Source organism: Azolla caroliniana, unplaced genomic scaffold (assembly GCF_043228905.1).
Source record: "Azolla caroliniana isolate FFs.n. ecotype wild unplaced genomic scaffold, voAzoCaro1.0.p SCAF_10, whole genome shotgun sequence".
NCBI lineage: Eukaryota > Viridiplantae > Streptophyta > Polypodiopsida > Salviniales > Salviniaceae > Azolla > Azolla caroliniana.
Window position 1 is genome coordinate 3,268,433 of NW_028230445.1, and position 23,380 is coordinate 3,291,812.

The 23,380-nt window shown below is 39.8% G+C and overlaps 2 protein-coding genes across 3 annotated transcripts in view; both read right to left on the reverse strand.

Moving 5' to 3' along the window:
• LOC147858711 (exportin-4 protein) overlaps nucleotides 1-620 on the reverse strand; it is a 28,437-nt gene extending 27,817 nt beyond the window's left edge. For both annotated transcript variants that reach the window (XM_087325404.1, XM_087325403.1), the window contains exon 1: nucleotides 438-620. In XM_087325404.1, coding sequence (XP_087181530.1) covers nucleotides 438-515 — 78 coding nt within the window. In that variant the 5' untranslated portion in view covers nucleotides 516-620. The remainder of the gene's footprint in view (nucleotides 1-437) is intronic.
• A 5,777-nt stretch (nucleotides 621-6,397) lies between these two features.
• On the reverse strand, nucleotides 6,398-8,528 carry LOC147858712 (uncharacterized). Its single transcript, XM_087326549.1, has 2 exons — nucleotides 8,232-8,528; nucleotides 6,398-7,717 (listed from the first exon to the last, which is right to left on the reverse strand). Exons 1-2 carry the CDS (start codon nucleotides 8,333-8,335, stop codon nucleotides 7,507-7,509), a joined length of 315 nt encoding a protein of 104 aa, XP_087182675.1. The 5' UTR covers nucleotides 8,336-8,528; the 3' UTR covers nucleotides 6,398-7,506.
• Nucleotides 8,529-23,380: the final 14,852 nt, after the last annotated feature.

Here is a 23,380-nt window from a genome sequence, read left to right on the forward strand (position 1 = left end):
ATACAAGATAGTTATTATACAAGGGAACTTCAGAACATATGATCAGAGTACATATAAGCTTAGAACTAACAATATATATGTATAGTTTTAAAAAAAAGGTCTAAAGAAATCATGCTTGTAATGTGTATTCACAATGACACACTCATTTCAAAATAGAAGTGTTATCCATGTTTCTCATCATGAAGGCTACCTAGAAAGACAATATACAGTATGTGGAACAAATACAAGCTATCTATGACACAAAGGGAACCTCGGAATATGAATTCCAGTTATGGACTTACAAAGAATTATACAGTCTAACAGGAATAAATTTTAAAAATGTGTATGTGCGTATTTATGCATATGTATGTATGCATGTTTATGTTCATCATGTTCATGTTCATGTTGTTGATGATTGAAATCCAGCTAGAAAGAAGTGGAGAGGTTAGACAGAATACCTGGAGGGAAGAGCAGGCGCGCTCGACTGTCTGCATAGCTACCTGCAGATTACTCGTGTCCGCAACATTCGCAGCCATGGACGGGAATCGAGAGAGCGATCCCAGCAGAGAAGGAGAAGGAGCACGCACGGGAAAGTGAAGAACCAACACTCTTCGTCTTCTTCTTCTTCTTCTTCTTCTTCTTCTTCTTCTTCTGCTATGGAAATGGGCCAATTTTATAATTTCAAGGAAAATTGTGAAGCTTTTGGATTGGTCTGAGGTCTCCTCCCAAGGCATCCAGACCCACCTTCACAGTTTTCCTTTCTATATACTCTTGCCATATGCCAGGAGCAATGCATGCCCCTCCCTCGCCTTCCTCTTCCTTTCTCCAACCCATACTATAGTTTCCCATGCCCTCCTCTGACTGGTCTTGCGTTACAAGGGTTTACAGATTCAAGGGTTAAGGCTCAAGGTTCAAGGCCTGATCCGTACTTACTAACTCATCCCGCCTTCATCTTCATGCATTAACATGTCCTTAGCTTCTCGTTATCCCTCCCAGAATCCCACACTCAAGGTTCTCCATGCTTACTAACGTGAAAGTGTTATTCTTCACGCCCATTGCACTCGTGCAAGACATCTAGTCGCCCTCCCCATTGACATGGCCACATCTTGTCGTACACCACCCTCCTCACCTCCACCTAACCCTCATCTCTACCTCGACAACCTCTCACCGAGGATGTCTTCAATATCTTTCACTCTCTCCCCACTCTTGATGACATCCACCTCTCCCTTCCATCTACACTCTTTCTCACATACACGGAGTAGCGTGTTCGATGTAGGCACTCATTAGGCTGGGAGGATGTTAAGTACCTCTCATAAGTATCATTATCAATGAGAATATCAATGTTGGTACCAAGGATACAAGTCTAAGGACAAAGAGAAGTCTAAAGAGAACACGAGTGAGATAGTTATTGAGTTAAAGCCTTGTGGCCACCCCATTGTAACAGGGCTCAATATCTTTGTAAACCTATAAAGGCCACTTTTGTGCCTTTTTAATTGTACTTCTTGAACCCTAGGTTTTATGCTAGAGCTTTGAACCCTCTCTCTCTCTCTTTCTTTTTTTATCGCAATTAGCTTACCCTATTGGTAAGTAGTTACACTACAAGCCACTATGCCTTGGGTTCCATACATCTCTTTTTTTTTTTATCATAATTAGCTTACTTTAGTGGTAAGTTGTTACACTATAAGCACTGTGTCTTGGGTTCGAAACCCAATTTCCTCACCTCTCTATTATATACTTCATACATATCGCTTATTTCACTAGATGCCACTATGGAATGTAGGGGTTGAACCCATGAGTTCGTGGTCTCCATTGGGCATCCTTACCAACTGAACTCTCTCTCTCTCTCTCTCTCTCTCTTGAATCCAAGGGTTGATCTAACTTGTACATCTTTGTGGTGATTCTTAATCAATTGAAGTGTGGTTTCCATAAGTAGCATGTTCAATGCCTAAACCCTATTTAGGAATGATATACTTTCTTGGTTGAAGACAATCATTTGAGAGAGAGGAGGAGGGTTTCCATATGTCGTAATATATTAGTGTTAGTAGCTCAAGAGTGCATAATGACCACTCTCACCCTATGACAATCCAAATTCAACATACAATTTCTGCGTGGAGAAAGAACTCCAATTGAAATGAAGACATGCACTCATAGGGACGCATCTCAAGACAAGAGAAACATAAGAGATGTCATGACTATATGTGGGTTTTTGTCGATCAACTAACAACGTTCTCCAAATTCATATCAACCAAAACTATGATAATGACTCATGAATCGAATTACCAAATCGTGAGTTATATTTGTTTTAATATGGTTTACTAATCGATGTAATTAGTGATAGAGATTATAAGTTTACCCAAAAAATTGGATTAGAGACCTCCTCAACAATTCCAAATTAAAAGAGAAAGATAAGTTAAAGTCGATATGTCGAGGATCACATTCGCTAGTTGATACTCAAGGTTTTGTCTCCTTAGTTTTGCTGCAAAACCATGGTTTTAACGGTGTCGTGCATCGAGCACGAATTGTACGACAATGGTTTAAAGGTTTGAAAGTCTCTAAATTTGTTTGGTTTGAGCTTGAATTTTTGGAACGGTTTGGTTTAAATGGTTTCTTAGTTCGGTTCGGTTTAAGTTTCAATTTTTTTAAACGGTTCGGTTTTAAATGTTTTGAGTTTGACACTCTCGAACCAAACCGAGCCATTACCCAGTGCTAGTTGTTGGTAAAAAAATCCTCAACATAAATTGTATGGGTTACTACAACCCTTCACAATTCTAGATAGTTCAAGGAAATCTATCGCATTGGATTTCATTTCCAATATCCCATTTTCCAATGGTTTTGATGTCATTCTCAATGTGGCACATTTGTTCACTAAGATGCCGCAATTTCTTCCATGATAAAGACGATCAATAGTCAAGATACAACACACATGGTTACGTTGGAAGTATTCATACATCACAATATTCCTAATGACATCCTTAGTGATCGAGGCCCACAATTTATCTCTAATTTTTGGAAACACTTGCTTAGGCTCCTTCAGATTGATTGTAAATTCTCTTTGAGTTACCACCCTAAGACAAATGGTCAAACCGAATGCACCAATCAAACATTGTAGTAATATCTTTGTTGTTCCATCAATTTATCTCTAATTTTTGGCAACACTTGCTTGGGCTCCGTCAAGATTATTGTAAACTCTCTTTTAAGTTACCATCCTAAGGCATATGGTCAAACCGAATGCACCAATCAAACATTGTAATAATATATTTGTTGTTCCATCAACTACCAACAAGATTATTGAGTTGGCAATTTGCACTTTGTGGAGTTTTCTTACAATAATTTTGTTCATTCTTCTATCAAGCATACTCCTTTCTTTGCCAACACCGGATGTCATCCCAATTGGACGATGCTTGAACATCTACAAAACTCGAGAAATCCTATTACAAAAAAATCATCTACTTCAACATTAAGAGGTTCACATTGCTCTTTCTCACCATTTGCACGACACTCAAGCCACACATAAGAAATTTGCAAATTTTAATCATCTTGACTCATCACCAATATACCTAGGTTTCGAGTTGGGGATCATTTGTGGTTCTTATAAAGTACATAAAACTAGTCAACCTTACACAAAGTTGGATTATCAACATCTTGGTCCATATTTTATCACTAACCAGATCAATGAAGTTGCATTTCATCTCAATCTCCCTCCTCATATGCATCTTCATATAGTGTTCCATGAATCATTTTTGGAACCTTATGCTTCAAGCTCTATTTCAACTCTTCAACCTCCTATCGAGCTTGTTGATGGTATTGAATATGGAGTGAAAACCATTTTGGACCCCAAGATCATGTGCAACAAGTTATATATATATATATATATATATAAAGTCAATATTCACCTTGGTATTAATGGCAACAAGTTATATTATTTAGTTCATTATCAAGTTAAACACTTAGTGATCGAACTCGGGAATGTATTAGAATTCTTGCTCATGCCACAAATTGTACCTCAATTCCATCATCGATATTCCAATAAGCCAAGTCTTGACAAATCATGCATTGCGGCTCATGGAACTCTTTAGCAAATGAAGGGGATATGTGTCACGAATATCTTTATAAAATAGCATATGCACGCACAATCAAACACATATAACCAATCATCGTGAACACGTGGCCTCTATTATATATATGTACATATAAGCTTTAACTGATAAGCTAACTCTTTATTCATATTATTTATTGTATACTTCTCATAGATAACCTTGGTTATATGTGTAACATTTCGAGATGTTCTCCACTTTTGTATATGCTAATACATGATCACCAAATGGTTTGCTTGCATGAAAAGCCAAGTGACAATCATGCATCATGTGAGGTGGCCATCATCCATCATGGGCCCAACCATGCTATATAAATAGATGTTTTAGTCATTGATAAACTATTCCGGTTCAACACTAATCTTTATTCTTGTAATCTTATTCTTCATGTTAATATAATTCCATTCTTCTTGTACTTTTATCTTGTTTCCTTATTCCTTTCTATGATTCCATCTTGTTCTTGACAATGTCCTTGATAGCGAGAGTGAGTTAGTGGTTATAGAGTGCTAATCACTTTGAAGCATAGGTTTGAATCTTGTCTTCCACTAAATTACCAAAAAATAACCTTGAAGTTCCTCAATTAAGGGTAATTAAGTTTCTTGTCAAATTTGCTCTCAATTGCATCAAAGTAGATCTTCATTACTTAAAATCATGTTGAATACATGTTTTACTCTTCCCAAAACAAGTAAATATCAAAGAATACTCTAGATTAAATTGCTATTTTTTTTCCTTAAAGATTTTCTTCAATAGTATTAAAAACATCAAAAAAGTACAAGTAAAAGTTATCTTCCCATAGGCTTACAACGTAGAATAAAAGACAATGCATGTACACCTAAACCTGTACGTACAAAAACAACTTATACAGGGATGTTGAACCTTAATACGGTACATTAACATGTTGTTTTAATATCAAGAAAGGGTCCATGGAAGTTGATAGTTCCATTGAGGTTTGTGATTTGTCACTACAAAGAGAGAGAGAGACACCTTCCTCCATAAGTGAAGAAGCTTCATCCTTCTTTTATGAATATTTTATGGAGAACCATGCATGTTATCGTATTGCCCACAAACTACTGTCAACAATGTTTCCCATATCTCAAGCAATACCTTTGAAAGACCAAGCTTTGTTGCATCGTAAAGTTGACTGCATCTTCCATAATACCCATAATGTTATCGTAGTCACAGTTTTCTAGACTTGGACAAATCGCACCTGCTTTCAAGGTTGTTGAAACAGACTAACCGATATCAATCTTTTGTTATGTACTGTCATGGCCTCTTGTATATCGTCTGCCTCATACAAATCAAGTTGGAGTGTAAAATTCCCCACACCGTTGCTCCCCATGAGAACAAGCAACCAACATTGGTCGTTAGGAATAAAGAAAAAACTTTATTCCATACTTGTTGAGCCAAGGAACAAGACCAGAAGGCATGCTTAGTAGTCTCTGGCATTGCATTTGCTCCCCATGAGAACAAGCAACCAGCATTGATCGTTAGGAATAAAGAAAGAACTTTATTCCATACTTGTTGAGCCAAGGAACAAGACCAGGGAGCATGCTTAGTAGATTAAATCACTATTGTTGTTATAATGTTCGCAAATTACAACAACTTTGCGGAAAGCCAATCCAAATTACACAAGTTTTTACAATAATTGAATCTTTTTATATAGGATAAGAAGAGATTCAAATGTGAAAGTGTTTTGGGGGTATATCCGTGAGTTATGATGTGCCAGATCTATGATTAACGATAACATCATCATAGTAATCAGAGGCCTCTTAGATGCCCTCATGATTTGTGACCTTTTGATTCCAATTAATGTCGACAAAGCTTGGGCGTTTGATTCCCAAAACTTGCGAGCATGATGTAATGAGCTCTCTTGCTCCTTATATTGCTTTGAAGATCTCTCTTGCTGGATAAAATAAGTTTATGTCTTTTTCACATGCACCATTGCTTTTCATTTTGAGCATGCAATTGTCCTTATCCTCGATGGGCACCTGGTTTTGGCAAAATATATATTGACATATTTGTGTTTCCCGCACACTCTGTACTTAAAAATTATTGCTATTTATCACCTTTAACAATATTGAACCTTTAAGCTTATTGTTTTCATTCTTGGTTTATACCATTATAAGCTACACTTTGATGTAATTTCAATGTTCTTCTTCTAATTTTTTTCTTCAACTAATCATTTTGACTACAATCCAAACCTATTACAACACTTGGCAACTCTTTCATGATTTTCTCCCTTCACACACACTACATTATGACAACATAGATCACATGTGAAGAAAACTATATTGACAAGTGGCTTGCACTAAGAAACGAAGAAGGTATAAAGAGAGGGTACATATGTTTTTCCAACTTCAAAAAATAGATAAAAGTGTACAAGGCTTATGATACTAATGTTGATGTATGGCTCATTGTTGAGAAATAAGGAGAGAGAACTAGCTCACTCTATGTCTTCTATGATGTTTATATCTATAAATATCAAAATTTGATGTCTGAAATTTATAGCAATCTAATCACAATATCACCTACTTTCAACGAAAGTTCACAATCAAATATGTTTGGCTCAAGTAACAACATGTTATATGATTTTCAAATATATTCTATTTGCTAATTGTAACTACTTTGAAACGAAGTACGCAACAATAGTTCCTCCCCTTCATCTTATATAGATATTTTTAAATGAAAAAACTTATCATCCTTCTTGTGTGTGAACAACTTGTAGGAGCCACATTCGAGCACCTTGATTCAATCAAAATTTAGTTATCACTTCCAATCTAAGATAATTTTATGCTTTAAGTATCCTACACCTAGTTTATTGAATGGATTCAGTATAGAGCAAGATGATTCACTTTCCAATATAACCTTTCCAATTATTTTATAAATTGGCCATTGACACACATGATAATTAGGGTTTCTAAATGGTGAATATGAACGGCCAATAGTGAAGAATACCCTTTATTTATGGTATAATGGATAAATTTGTATTACTAAACAATAAAAGTATGCATTTTGGGCTAAATCTAACAAGGCATCGCGAACTCTATATGAAATATGAAAGCGAAGTGTGTACAAAAAGAACTTCATATTTCACTTGTTAATATTGAGATTCTATACTATTCATTAGATAAGTCATTGTTGATTGAATTTGTAGTATTATCTATTACTACAACTATAACTACATCCCAAGTGAAAGACATTCCTTTTGCTAGCACAACTAAGTCACCATTAGTTCTCTCACCATTGTTGAATTTGTCATGTTTTATCTATTGCTACAACTACATCCCAAGTGAAAGACTTTTTTTTAGTAGCCCAAATAAGTCACCATTAGATCTCTCATTGTTGTTCAAATTTGTAATATTTATCTATTGCTACAACTACATCCCAAGTGTAAGACATTCCCTTTGGTAATACAACTAATCTACCATGAGATCTCTCATTGCTGATCAAATTTGTAATATTTATCTACGGCAACAACTACATCCCATGTGTAAGACATTCCTTTTGGTAGCACAACTAAGTCACCTGCATGAACCTCTACATATTCAGAGGAGTCGTCAGGATATATTTTTACTCTTCCCTTGACTAAATAAAATGTCTCTGTTGCATCATATGTCCATGGGAATTTGCTTGGAGGACAACCCCATCTGTGAACATTAAATGAGTATTTGTTAGCTTATTGGTGTTTCCAAAAGTAAGATTCAAGAACATAACATCTTCAACATTTTGTATTATATAACACCATATAAAAGAGTAAGCAACATCCTAGTAATGGAGGTTAAAAAATGAATGCCAACTTATCCTAATTGGATGTAATGATAAGGAATGGCAACTTATCCCAATCGGATGTAACGATAAGGAATGCACTTAGTGATCAAATGGGAAAAGGAAGATGAAAACTTTGAAGATTTCAAAATGAAAATCCTACTAAAAACTTGTTATCCTACTTCCCTTCATATAATTAGCGATCCTTTATTCGTAGCAAGTTCTTTTGCTTAATAATTCTTTTTTGCACAAGGAACATTGATAATGATTGAAGGCGTAGTCATAGGGATGATCAATTCTAAATCATTGAATTACAAGTTAAGAAATGAGCAACATAATATACATGCATAGATGGCTAAATTTCACTCAAGAATTAAGAGAGAAACAAAGACTAACTTGGGCCAGAAGCGAATTCCAAGATCATTTATCCGAGCTTCAGAGATGGAGCGTTCAATGCGGATATTGCCAAGTTGAGGAGGAGAGTTGGAGGAGGAAGCCATATCACATTAGCTTAATTGGGATGAGACTATGGATGGATAATATGTGTATATGCGATATTTAGAACTACTTTGCAATGTGGAGAACATTGTTGAGTTGCATAAGATATGGCAATTGGAGAGTGAGTGAGTGATGTGGTTGTATGTTGTCCACATCGCTTTCGAGACAAAAGTTGAAACAAAAATATTTGAATAATGATATCGGCAACCACCAGAGAGAGAAAGAGGGTTATAACATTTTTCCCATTCTCTCTCTAGTACGATCCCAATGATTCCCCAGTCAAACATTTGACTCTCTATACGCGTTAGTCTTCTTTGACTACCCGTCATTCTTGAAGCCAAATTACCCATTTCTATAATAATATAACATATATAATTTGGGCATATATAGCCTATAACGCTGAAGTTCCCACATGCACCACCACCTTTACTTTCATACATTTGTTTCAACTACTATTTTATACAATTTACACACATCCACACCCTTATTTATTTACAACACTCACATCACCCACTACCTTATTTATTTACCTCATTCACACCACACAGAACAACGGGTTCCAGATTTAATAATTAGCCTAGTTTTATTTACAAAACACATGATCGTACCACCACGTCATCTATGACGGAATTGCGTACCTTGCGACAAAACTTAAAATCCTTGCCATAATTTTGTTTGCCATTGCAACCTGTGACCAGCTATAAGTTTCTGTAATACACCTAGCCACATCCTCCGTATTTGTATCCTTGCCATAATTTTGTTTGCCATTGCAACCTGTGACCAGCTATAAGTTTCTGTAATACACCTAGCCACATCCTCCATATTTGTTTGTGATACCATGTATTCTAGTGCCATACAATTGGCTTCACTTTCAACATGTAGGGAAACTTAAGAGGAATATTGTCCCTTCCCTCATGATGAGGCATGCTTACATTTCTTGTGCATGATGCTACATTGCATATGTTTTTGAGTATTTTTGGTCTCCTACATGATGGGGTATGGTAATGAAGATTTGGTGTAGTACTTATTCATGTTCCAATCAACCATTCAGAAAACTTATACATGGTATTAGTACACAACAACATACTAAGAACGAAGAAACCAATTTCGCATTCCCATTTCACATGTGCTACAACTATATTTTCCTGTAGCTTTATTGATGTGTCAATCATGAGATATTTTAATTGATACACGTGCCAAAAGTGTTGTTTGGAGATTCCATTCTACAATTAGTGGAAGACTTCTTGATAAAAAGCGTGATGGCCACTGTTCACAAAAATCAACCTTTAGTGTGTTTTTCACCAACTAAAATGTAAAAATTCTGACTTGCTTTCAAGGTCATCTTGAAATAGGGAAATTTTTACACATTTTACTGCAAAAACTAGAAATCCTTTCAAATATTAGCAAACTAATAGATGGCAAGTTTGGCATTGTATTCTCTACCTGGGAAAACGTTTTTGCGAACACTATTGAGGCCATATCCTCTTCCCATAGTGGTGGTATCTCCTTTTCTTTTTAGTATAACTCAATTTTATCTCAAGAGAAAACAAAAGTAGTGGCTATATTAGTAAATTACACTTATCAGACTAAGCTTATTGTAGTATGCTTTTTAGAAATTAGAAAACATAAGTTCAAATATCAAACTATCTTCCTTCAAATATTAGCGATGATCTTGGCCATGTGTAATAGTTTTGGTGATGACCTTGATATTAATAATCCACCGTGTCAATGAAAAAGGAGAACCAAAATTTACATCCAATTCTTGGCTTTTAAGATTTCAAATGTACCACTAAATACCACTTTCAAATATGATATCATTGTAAACTATAACACTAAGATATTATCAATCATCAAATTATGTCAATGAGATAACCAACTTCGAGTGGGATGTGGTAATGTGAATTTAACTAGATTGTACAACCTTGAAGGATATTTTGAGAAACAAGGGGAATTGACAAGTGTCAAAGTAAGACGTGGTCACGTAGGTATCCTAAATTATGTTGGGAAACAACAAAAATGTGGTCAATTGTGCAATAAAGCACGCTTATGAAAATAAGAGAATATTCTATGACAATTCTTGTTTTCGTGTGGTTCAAATCATGAAAAAATTAGGTGCCTAGGGTTTCATTCTACATAATTGGCTTTTAGAGTCAAAGTTGCATATATATTTGAATTTGGTTCAAGTGATATTAGTTCATATTTGGTGGTAGTGAACATTGCAAAAAAAGGTGAGGTTTATTTCATAGCTTTAATATTGACTTCAAACCTTCGCTTTTGTTTGACAATATTAAGTTGGGGTGTATCAATTAAAGGTTTAGGTTTAGGACGAACCCTTAGCTATGATGAGGGTGCCAAAGGAATTATCTTGTTGGAATAAAAGAAGGTTAAATCATTGCGAAGGTGAGAAAACTCCTTAAAATGATTATGAACGTATAAGCGTGCAATACATTCTTCAATGCATATATGCAATCACAATGAAGATGACCCAACTAGCAACATGTTTTCCTTAGAAATTCCAACATAATCCGTGTGAAGGCATGCCAACAAGTACAAACTACCCACATTGAGAACTCATCCCATAGTTGAGGGAGGCTTTCTCTAGAAAAAGTAAGTGAAATAGAATGGAGAAAGGAAGGGGTCAAAGAAATGTTGAGTTAAAAGAAGGATTGAGAGAGCATACCTATGAGGAATAATGGTAAAACCTTTGTAGCATAATGCAATAATAATAGAACCCTTCATAATGAGAAAGCAATTCTGAATGCATAATATGATATGCTAGTGTTAAGTATTATACGAGCTATTAACAATGAGAAGTGAGATAATAAGAGAGGGCATTCATGGAGGCAACCCACTATTGGGAGGTCCCCACTCTCTACACCTCAATAAGGAGAGAGTGAGAGAAATTTTACTTTGCCCATTATAGTTGGTTGTTAAGCGTGAGCAATTGTTTGCAACCAATGACATGTCTTGTTAGTTCCAAACTTCCAACCATTGAAGAGAAATAAACTCAAATCTCCCAATTTCTTTCGTATGCTTCCATTCTAGGGCTTCCCTCATAAACAACATAAACAATTCTTAATATTATATATTCTCATAACAACAAAAGATGAACAATGTAATAGTGAACAATATTTTATGCACAAATTCTTGCTCTATTAAAATGCACAACAATTTGTCACCTTCTCCTTAATTACTCTTCAATCATTATGTGATTTTCCCTTATACACTTTTTACGAATGTCTCAATATTCTCCATCCCTTCCTCTCTATATAGGGAGGCCTAGACTAATTTGTTTCAATTGTATGCTTAGATTAGAAAAACACTAAATTTAACACTTTGCTCAATGCCCTCAACGATCTTGTCTTGTCTTGTCTCTTTCTTTCTTTCTTTCTTTTTTCCGTAAATAATGGCTTTCATTACGAAAGAAAAAACACCACCAGGACTAACTTACAACAAACTACAGAACCCCTTCTATCTAGGGATCTAAAGAAAACTACGACACCAAACTCAATGCCACCCTACACACCAATTCAAATGGCGAATATGATGATATGTGACCTTGCAGAGTTCTCACTCTTCCTGTTTGAGATTTCGTGACTTCTCTAGCACTATCAATTGCCACAAAAGAAGTCCTTTTCTCTTGTCTTCTCTCTCTCTCTCTCTCTCTCTCTCTCTCTCTCTCTCTCTCTCTTCATGATGCATCACTAGATTCCTTTGTAAATGAGGCCTTTTTGCAACGCCAATGTATCATGACATGGGACAAATGTGGAGGCTCATGCTTCACACATTATACTACGCATGTTGCACCTAACTACAAAATCATATTCTTCGTGGAATGGGGAAACCATACACATCGATACATGTTAGAGCCCATCTCGTTATTTGCCATTCAAACCATTGCTTCAATGCGACTTAACTCGCATGCATTGCGATGTGAGACGAGACGTTGGGGCACAAGTGATGAGAGTGGCCGGCTATGCACACTTTGCCCTAAACAAGTTCGAGAGTCTGAGTATCACACTTTGATACAATGTTATGCCTTTGATCATATTCGACCATGCTTTCCACATATCTTTGACCGAGCCCAATCCTTGCACGAATTTCTCTCACAAACACAATGTGCGCTCTCAATTGCAACATTCATTGGTAAAGTTCTTGAACATTGAGAGTCACTACTCACTTTCACACGTATCACGTGAAATGTAATATTTTTGGTCTCATAGGTCATATTTGACCTCCGAAGATGATAATAGAATCTATCTATCTATCTATCTATCTATCTCTCACAGTGAATATGTGCTAGCAATTTTTTGGATCTAGGAGAAGGATATATGTTGTGTGCGTATAAGCGATAGACTTTCAGATTTTTTCAATAGCAATATTGGTGTTAAGCAAGGATGCCCACTCTCACCAACATTATTTGGTATATGCATTGATGAATTGGAAGAAATAGTTGCCAAGTTTGTAAAGGAAGAAGAGCTTAAAGAAGTTGCCATTGGGAATGTAGTCATTATGCGGACGATGGAGTGTTTTTTGCAAATACTTTAGTAGATGCATAAAAGCTTATGAAGGTAGTGGAATTTTTTTGCATGAATACTAAATTAAGAGTCAACAACTCTAAAACAAAGATGACGCTTGTGGAGTATGGGGCTTCCATGGGGTGATGGCATCCCTAAGTCTACGTGGAAAGATTTTGAAAGTGTCCAAAAACGTTTTCTTACAAAGTTTCTACAAGTTAAGAAACAAATGCCATACACTCTCCTCCATGAGATGGGACCACATCCCATTGAGATCATGGCCATGGAAAGGGTTGTTGAATCCATGCTTAAGGTTCAAAAAAGATCCTCACATTGACTCCTAGAATTTCATGTGAAGCAAGCAAAAAGATACAAAAGACGCATAAAAGCAGAATTTTGTGTTCTGGTTGAATGCAAGATATGGAAAAATGGTTTGGTACATGGTATGCAACACACTTGTTGCATGATGCATCACTATATTCCTTTGTAAATGAGGCCTTTTTGCAACGCCAATGTATCATGACATGCGACAAATGTGGAGGCTCATGCTTCACACATTATACTACAACTGTTGCACCTAACTACAAAACCATATTCTTCGTAGAACGGGGAAACCGTACATGTTAGAGCTCATCATGTTATCTGCCATTCGAACCATTGCTTTCATGCGACTAAGCTCACACACATTGTGATGTGAGATGAGGCGTTGAGGCACAAGTGATGAGAGTGGTTGACTATGAACACTTTGTCGTAAACAAGTTCGAGAGTCTGGGTATCGCACTTTGATCAAATGCTTTGCCTTTGATCATATTCGACCATGCTTTCCACACATCTTCAACCAAGCCCAATCCTTGCACAAATTTTTCTCACAACCACAATGTGCACTCTCAATTGCAACATTCATTGGTAAAGTTCTTGAACATTGAGAGTCACTACTCACTTTCACACATATCACGTGAAATGTAATATTTTTGGTCTCATAGGTCATATTTGACCTCCCAAGAAGATAATAGAATCTATCTATCTCCCTTGTAGCCACCACATCCGCGTAAGTTTCATTTTCTCACTGTTCACCTTGTCGTTTGTTTATGGATGATTCGCCTTTCTAGAACTATCAAGGTTTTGCTTTATTTTTTGTTCTATTTCACCTTATCTACACATCAAGGTATGCTTCACACTTTTTGTTCTCTATCTTTTCAAAAAATTTACACATCCATCAAAGGTTCATTGTACCTAATACTCAACTAGAATTTATCTCCATTGAAGATTCCTATTCTATTTTTGTTGAAGCTTCAACTAGTGGTTGTCATGGCCCTAAATGAGATTTACTAGTACAAGCTTCAACAAAAATAAAAAGAGGATTCTTCAATGGAGATAAATTCTAGTTTATAGTATTATGTATGATGAACCTTTGATGGATATATAAAAGGTTGAAAAGTGTTGTGTACATTGTTTGAAGACAACACTAGCGAAAAAAACCAAGGCCCGAAATGATATTCACTAATACAAGCACAAAGTTTGATGTAATTTATATGAAATAGAACATTAAGATATTAATTATATGCCATGCACTTCACTTCCCATGCCTTTTTGACAAAATCATGAAGGTATTGGTATTGTATACTTTAGAATAAAAGCATAAATTTCTAGGTTGGTTGAGGATAAGTCCTCCCATATGCATTCCATGTGTTATAGCCTTCAAAGTATGTATTGTTCCAAATATGGTGCTTTACTCTATTTTATGACAAAGAAATAAAAATGAGAGAATTGTAATAGACTCTAGACAAATTTAGAACCCCAAACAAAAAGAGCTATAATAGTGAGACAATTGAGTGATGATGTTGAAGTGAGAAAGGTAAAATAGCCATGAAGGATTAAAATAGTCATGAGAATTCCAAATTTGGCTATGGAACCAAATCAACATATCATCTTATATGTGACTACTTCTTAAGAGTGGGGTTACTACTTCTTAGTAAAAACTCTCTATGTGAAAATAATGCACGCACATATGTGCTCATTGACGAGTGTCCATTAATAAAGAACCAAGAAAAATAATCAAGGTGGGATGAATAACATGGGTGGGGATAAGAAGGTAATGGTGAAACATAACGGCTCATGGAAAACAAAAGGACACATTAACAACTACCCAATATGACATCAAGGGTACGATGAATATTCCAAGTGATTCCTGTTGAGAATCAAGCTCAACTTGGTCTAGTGTGTGAACTCACCTTGAGAGTGAAGAGACACTCCAACGGTCAAGAGTCACCATTATGTCACCACTTTGTATTCTAGCATTTAGTATGAGTCATAGAATCATATTCTATGACACATAACTTATGAGCTTTCACATTCCCCATGCTCCATGAGGCTTGTAGTTAATGATGAGAGAGGGTGACTACATAAAGCACCATCCTCCCACCTTGTATCATGTTGAGTCTTTCTCCTTTGTTAATATACTAAACCTTGCGTATTCTCTGTGTTTTACTCCTTGTCTCTCTCACATATACACACATAACTCATATCTCTTCCGCTTTACAAGAATCCATCTCTTGATTCTTTACAATTCCCATCTAGTTTAGCAAAACTGCATCATCAAAGTAATCCTTATGCAGTTGTAGGAAATTTCTTTCAAGATTTGGTAGAAACTTTAGTAATTAAGGAAAGAGAGATGATAAGGTAACAAAATCTATGGGATGTGTTATGTGTAGTGGAGTATAAGGACCCAAAAAGGCAAGGTTCTTCGTTAATTTACACGATGTCGTGAAGATTTCCGGCTTTGGTGTGAAACCAGGATGGAATGCGCAAGTCGGCAATGTGCAACATGTGCACATGTATAGTAGGAAAATGGTGTATAGAGTAAAGGGGAGAATTTATCCCACATTGTAACGTCCCTCCCTCGGGCTATAAAAGGAAGGGAGGGGTCTCTTGTGTGGGGTTGCCTATTTTGAATGAGAGAGGTATACCACTTAGGTCGAGGGTTTCTATTTCGGTTTTAGGGTTTCACTTAGGGTTTCTTCTTCATCATCTTCTTTACTTTACTTATCCGGTTAGGGTTTTTTTGTAGTCGTTTTGGTGCGGCCTATGTGGCCATGGTTGTAATCGTTTGCGGAGTCTTAATATAACTTGTTGTGTATCTTGCCTCCATCAATCTTCTTGTTCCATCCATTCTATGTTTACGCCCTATTCTTTCTCCTCTCCTCTCGAGCTAAGCTTCCATTCCCCCTCTACTCCCTAGTCCAAGACCCCTGCGGTCCCGCCTAAGATCTTACACGTACTCGCGGAATACCGCGACAACGGTTATAAGACTTATTATGGTGGGATAAAGCTATGTGATTGTTCAAGAATTTTAATGCTTATACAATATTGATTTCAACCACATAGCAAGAATATAATCATTGTAAATATATTGTTGTAGAAATGATATATTGTCATCTGGAATATATTCATCAATTCTATCCTAGGAGCAGAGACTATTATGATAGTCTTTAGCTATTGTTCTTGGGCATGGATGACTTTGGATCCTCCTAGGGGATTTTAACATATGTTGTGAGGTAGACCAATCTACATCCCCATGGACTTTGATGAATGCCTAGGCTTACAAGCATGGAAGTAATTTAAGGTTGACATCTTGAAAAGTGACATATGGAAGTGGATTAAAGGGACAATTCTTAGATACACATTTCAGTCTATGAAATAGAGCTCTTCATGGATAGGTTAAATCAAATGTACATAATCCATAAAAAAAATTATTTTTCCCAAAAAGAAGCTACTTTCCCATAAGTTAGGAGAGAATAAGGCATAATTTGATTTCTTGCAAAAAGTATTGTATATTAAAATATATCATGGGTAAGCATTGTCAGATCATTTTCTGCTTGTATTTGAATTTTCTCAAAAGTCGATAGCTCGTTTTTCATGACATCTTGCAAAATGCCCCCTATGGAGGAGAATTAATATGGTTGGTTGGAATATATGCATCAAATGTATCCTAGGAGTAGAGTCTATTATGCCAACCTTTAGATATTGTCCTTGGGCATGGATGACCATCTTTCCAATGAGATTAACTCATCTTTCCTCCATCATGAAGTATTCCGTAGATACATGAGACAATTATTGGGTGAATTTATGGAACATTTTCAAATTGAAGAATGTGTTGACAACAATGTGCCAAAGTGAATAAACATTATGGAATACAACATGCTTTGATAAGAAGACAAAAATGAATTGCCATGACAAATTTGATGGATAAATGTACTATTTTGTTGAATTATTGGCGAAGGGATAAGGCGCTTTAGGAGATTCAAAGCATTTTGATGACCTCATTGCAATAATTACAAATGTGCAATATCAACCAATCTCAAGTGTATAAGATGAGGCATGAATTAGAGGATAATAATTGTCGGTCACATAATTATTTTCATGCCTTCCATGAATCACATGCTATATACAATGTAGTAAGGCTAGAAGTGAACGAACAAATGTATATGGACCCACAATTCCTTGTGGCAAGGTGTGAGAAATATTGCACACAAATACTTGATTCACGTTGCGTTACTACAACTTACCCTAACTACAATTTAGTTAAGCTGAACTTAGCCATGGTGTAGTAAAGCCAACCATAGTAATCTTAACCGTGGTCCAATTTAAGCCTAATCATAGTTAAACCAAAAAACACAATTGGTTGTGGCAAGATCAAGAACGATGTGTAATAGTCCAATCAATCTATAAAATTGTAAACATTGAAATAGAATACAAGTAGAACAAGTACAAAAGTTGGAGAAACAGGTATAGAAGTTCAACTTTTTTTTTTCAAAACAAAATATCCTTCCATTAGTTTAAAAGAAGTCATAACAACTACAAGTTACACTATTTTTTCCCCAACCCATCTTGTGTAAGACAATGGTTCAGGAAACAAATCTATGTACTCCAAAGTAGAGGAAAACAATCAGCTAATTTGCAAGTTATTCCATAGACAGCAACAAAAGTAGTTGCATTCGGATACTAGCCCTCACAACTCATAGATACAAACCATTTCAATGCTTCTTTAACATGCTCATGTTCAACATAATTTGCAATCAACACATTCCAAGCTATTCCATAGACAAAAACAAAAGTGACAACATCTCGAGACAACCCCTCACATCTCATAGATTGGAACCATTACAATGCTTTTTCAGCATGCTATATCCATCAATGCAATTCCAATCAATCTACCTTTATCCAAAAAACCAAATGCTACCACAAGCTTTCAAGGTAGATGTTATTCTCTGACCGGACAAGGCCTAACACAAGGTGTGACGGAGACACTTCACCAAAGGGTGGTTACGGCATAGGATTAAGATTCAACGATTACACCGACTTAAGTAGGTTACACGATTAGATCGCTTTTGTTAATTACACGCGTAAGATATAACAGTAAGTACAGAACGGAAATCAACACAGAAGTATAAACACCATATGCTCTATTAATTATCCGCTGCGATTACAATGGGGTCCGGGCCTTTAAATAGGTTTCCGGCCCGTAGTACAAAACGGTGCCTATCGCACCTATTCGGGATTCGTCCGGATCTGGAACGGCATACCGTTTCCAGTCCGTCCGTCCACACTATGCTTATTTACAACCATACTTAATTAATTCCTTCACTCCGTATTTTGGACTCCTTGCCGGCCGGTAACACATGGCACGCCCATGGGACAGTACCTTGTACGTCGAACCCTTCTCGGCCCCTTCATTGTTCACCCAAATTGTCCAAAATACTTTGTTCCAGAGTTTCCACTTGTTCTTCCGGTTGTGGTTGCTGCGGCTGTGCTTGCTGCTGCTGCTGTGGTTGCGGTTGAGACTGAGGCTGCTCCGGCTGCTCTATAGGCTGCTGCTCCGTTTGTTTCTCTGACTCCGGCATCTCCGTTTGACTGCTTCCGGTCCGGTCTCCTTCCAGTAACGGTTCCTCATCACTGAGGTTGACCGTAACCGGTTCTCGTGCTTTCTCTTCCCGGATCCGGGACCTCTCGTAGCTTTCAAACTGGATCTGCGCCTCCAGCCTGTCGTCGTCCAGTTGAGCTACAAGCTGCCGGACTTGCCCTAGTTGGTCCTCTGCCAAGGCTTGAAAGTCTTCGGCCAGCTCATCTCTTATGCCGGTGAAGTCTTCGGAAGTCAGCATATAGCAATCATCTCCCTCCTTCCGCCGGTTCTCTACGTCGGCCCGGAGCAATTGGAGTTCCGCCGCGTTCGTGGCCCACTTGGTCCACCATTTGACGGACCCGTTGTCAATCAAGCTCTTGGTCTGGTTCAACCAGGCCCGCATGATATCCTGGATACGACTTGCTCCCATTTGCGCTCTACTTTCCACAACTTGTCGTTCCTCCTTCAACTGCTTGATGAGATTAGCCGTATCCTCCGCTTGCTCTCTGTAGCGCGTCAGCTGCCCTTGATATGTTGTTTGCAGCCTCTGTAGTACCTCCGCCGCTCTTTCTTTTTCCGCCTGCTGTTGCCTGAGGAGCTCTGTCCGAACCTTCTCCGCCTCTTCCAACCGTCTTCTGGTTTCCGCTTGTTCCTTAGCGTATGCCGTTGCAGTCCGATCAACTGCTTGCCGGAGCTCATCCGTCCGTTCCTTGTGCTCCGTTTGCAACCGTTTATACTCCCGGTGCAATTGCTCAAATTCCTTCGTTTTTTGTTTGAGCTTGCCGTTGATCTGGCGATGGTTCTGGTCCTCCCGGTCCTTTAGCTGCCGGAGTTCCTCTTTCAGGCGCTCTATTTCTGTTTCGGCATTTCTCCGGAGCCTGTCCTTCTCTTGCAGCATTTTCTCCTTTTCCTCCTTGAGCCGGTCGTACGCTTGGTGGCCTTTTCGTAAGCTCTTCTCGGCCCGGCGTAGATTTTCAACAGTCTTTTTGAGTTCTGCCTCCGCTGCCGTCTTCAACTCTCTTTCGCGGCTCCTCAGCGCTTCTTGGGCAGCTAGCTCATCCTTTAAGTCTGCAAGCTCTTGGGCTTGTGCCGCATTTCTCTCCGGAACGGTTTCCGTTGCCGGGGTCTGATTGCTATGTACAGGTTGATCTATCGCTATATTCTGTACATTGCCCGGAGTCACCGGTGCTTGGACTCGTGTTGTCAAAGCCAATTGAGCCATTTCCCTTGTGACCCTGTCCAAGTCTTGTTCAAGGCTCCGGATTCTGGACCGGGCCGTCTCTAGATCTACGGTTGTGACGAGCAACCGTTCGTGGTGCGCTCTCTCCTCCGCCTCTATGTACTCGACCGCTCCGGCGATCTGCTCGCCTACCCACCGTAGCCACATGCTACTGGTGCCTTGCTGCTGTACTGGTCGGGTCGGCTCGTTCACTGTGGAATTGTCTGGCCTGAGTGCCTGTATCTGCCGTTCTGGTTCTACTCCTTGGCCGCCGTGTGTGCTGCCTGGGCTCGCCGGCTGTTGAGTTCCGGTTCTCGCCGTCTCCGGAGCCGTTGGAATGACTTCTTCTATAGAAGTCGACAAGGCCGGTTCTATACGCACCAGTTCCGGTTCCTCCCTTGTGGTTTGCTCAGGTTGAGTTGGGGGCGTTTCTTCCTTTTGCGGTTCCGAACGCTCCCCCGCTGTCCCGGCGGTCCTACTTCTTGACCGTCGTTGGAGGTTCTCTTCTGGCTCCTCCGTTTCCTCCTCCTGGGTAATGGCATGTGCCGTCAAGGGTTCCGGTTCCTTCTGTCCCGGTCGCCGTATGGTTATCTTAACGGGTAGGACCGGTGACACCTCCTCCGGTTCTGGGAGCCGTTTCTTCCCTTTCGTCGCCTTCGACGCCAGTAGCTGCTGTCGTTTGGACGCGGGCTTCGAGGTGCTTCCTTCCGATAATCTTGGCCGCTTCTTTGGCTGAACGGTCTCGACCGGCGGCACGAGCAATGTTATCCACTGAGCTACGATATGCCACAGCTTCCGGCCCTCCTTGCCGTCCTTTCCTCGTACCATGTCGATTGCCGCGCACAAACCGTCTGCAATCAACACCGGCCAGTCCACCTTGATCCCTTCATAGGTGGCTATGATCATCCCTGCCCGATTTTTTGGCATGACAGGGGGTCAGGGGTACACGTGGCCGTACTCATGGAGCACTCGAGCTATCTCCCTGAATAGCGGATCTTCGCCGCCCTGCGTTCGATAGCCTTTGCCGGCTACAGAGTACTCACCGAAATATCGAATGAGTTGCTCCGAGGTTGGGTTATCAATCTGAAAAATACCTCCCTCCGGAAGGCCTGTTAGCGCACGGATCGCTTCTTCGGTGATGACTTCTGTGTCGAGCTCCTTGATGACCCGGTCGGCTTCTCTGTGCGGTGGTGCCTCCATGATGGTCAAGAACCCATCCAGTCCGTGTTGCCTGAGCCATTTCCTGGCCGCTTCCGACAACGTTTGTGGTTCCATGTCTGCTTCGAGGTCGAGGAACGATGGCGAGGTAGAGTGGTGATGAGAGTGAGAGCGAGAGAGAGCGTTCCGAACGTGGGGGTTCTCTGCGTGCAGGTTCGCATTTGCTAAGCTTCCACTGCCTTGGTGCTTCTGTGCTTCTTGGCTCGCGAAAAAAAAAGGTCTCCATGCGTTCTTCTTTTTCTCTGTGCGTCTTGGCGCCTTTTTCGAGCATGCGCACGTCGTGTACCAATTTAGTATTAAGCAATGTGGCGGCTCTTAAATGCCCACTACGTACCTTTTCGCTCCTTGCTTTCACGTCCGTTCATACCTCGATTTTTAATGATTTTTATTTTTTATTTTTTATTTTTTATTTTTTATTTTTAATTGACGGTATGTGATCTTACACATCCGTAGGTCCCTTCGGACCCTTACCGTTTTCCTTAGGGTTTACCGTGTCTTCCTTCGCCTCTGCTACGGGTTCCCCGTCGTCTTTTTCTTCCATCCGTACCGTTCCCGGTATAGTGCCGGTGGGCTGCATAAACGGGTTCTTTGGCATCGGTCCTTTATAGGGCTTTAGTCTAAATCCGTTGACCCACATGCCTAGCACTTCACCGGCAAGTGTCCCTAACTGATAGGACCCGTTGTATTCCCGTGCCAGCCAATACGGGCCTGTCCATCTAAACCGGAGTTTACCCGGCATCTTGCCCATCCTCGTTTGGAATACTAGCACCGGCTTTCCGATTTCGAACATCTTTTCATTACCTTTCCGGTGACGGTCAACGAACGCTTTCCGTCGTCGTTGCTCCAGTTCCATGTGTAGGATGCTGGCCAGCCGTTGCTCCTCCAGTTCGCATAGTGCTGCTAGCCGCCTTTCTTCCGACTCCTTTTCATTCAGCCGTTCCCGTAGTTGGATCCGTAAGCTTGGTACCTGAAATTCCACTGGCATGACCGCCTCTAAGCCGAACGCTAACCGGAACGGCGTTGTCCGGATACTTGTTTTGTATGCCGTCCGGTACGCCCATAGCGCGCTATGGAGCTTTGTATCCCAGTCCGTCCGGTTTTCATTGACGATTTTGCGGAGAATGTTCTGCAGCGTTTTGTTGGTGGACTCTGCTAACCTGTTCGCTTGTGGGTAGTACGGTGTGCTCCGTTTATGGACCACGGCATAGAACGTTGTTAAGCTTTCAACTACCTGGCCGAGGAAGTGCCCTCCTTGGTCGCTGATTAATTCAATCGGACATCCATATCGGCACCAAATGTTCTCGTACAGGAATTTTGCTATGGATGACGCGGTATTGTCTCTCAAGGGCTTAGCCTCCACCCATTTAGTGCAATAATCTGTTGCCACGATGACATAACGATTACCCGTTCTCATTGCCGGTGGCTTGAACGGTCCGACAAAATCCAACCCCCACTTCTGGAATGGCTCTAGTGGAAGTACCGGTTGGTGTGGCATCCGTGCTTGCTCCGTAGGCTGGCCCATTCGTTGGCATAGGTCACATTCCTTAGCATACTTGACGGCGTCTTTTAACGTCGTGGGCCACCATAAGCCGCTCTGCCATACTTTCCTTGCCGTCGCTTCCCCGGCATAGTGTCCTCCGGCAACCCCACAGTGTGCTTCCCGTAAGATTACTTGTTTCTCGTCACTACGGACTGCCCGTCTCCATATTCCATCTGCTCCCTTGTGGTAGAGAGTGTCCCGTAACAGACAGAAATTGCGGCTCTGCACCGCCAGTCGTTTCCTCTCGTCCCGGTTCATTTCCTCCGGTGGCAGGCCCGTGCTTAGGAACTGGTGCATGTTTGTCAGCCACCTATCTTCTGATACCACCGTGTCGTCCGCTGCCGTTTCCGGGGTGATACGAAATAACTCTGCGTCCGGGAATTCATCCGCTACTCCGTCGCCTGATTCTCCGGACTCTAACCGGCTCAGATAGTCTGCTACGGCATGCTGGATACCGGGCCGGTGGAAGATCTCGAATTCGAACTCCTGCAACAGCAAGGTCCAACGGGCCAACTTACCGGTCAGGGACGCCTTGGACACTAAGTACAGGAGCGCCGAGTGATCCACATGAAAGGAGAACTTCCTTCCCAATAGGTAATGACGAAACTTTGTGACACTGTAGATCATGCCCAGGGCCTCCCGTTCCGTAGTCGA

Excerpts from the sequence above, each read along its gene's own strand:
- LOC147858712 (XM_087326549.1), bottom strand. The coding sequence starts at position 8,335 with ATGGCTTCCTCCTCCAACTCTCCTCCTCAACTTGGCAATATCCGCATT. Across the intron at positions 7,718-8,231 it reads GGAATTCGCTTCTGGCCCAA|ATGGGGTTGTCCTCCAAGCA; the intron begins GTTAGTCTTTGT and ends TAATGTTCACAG.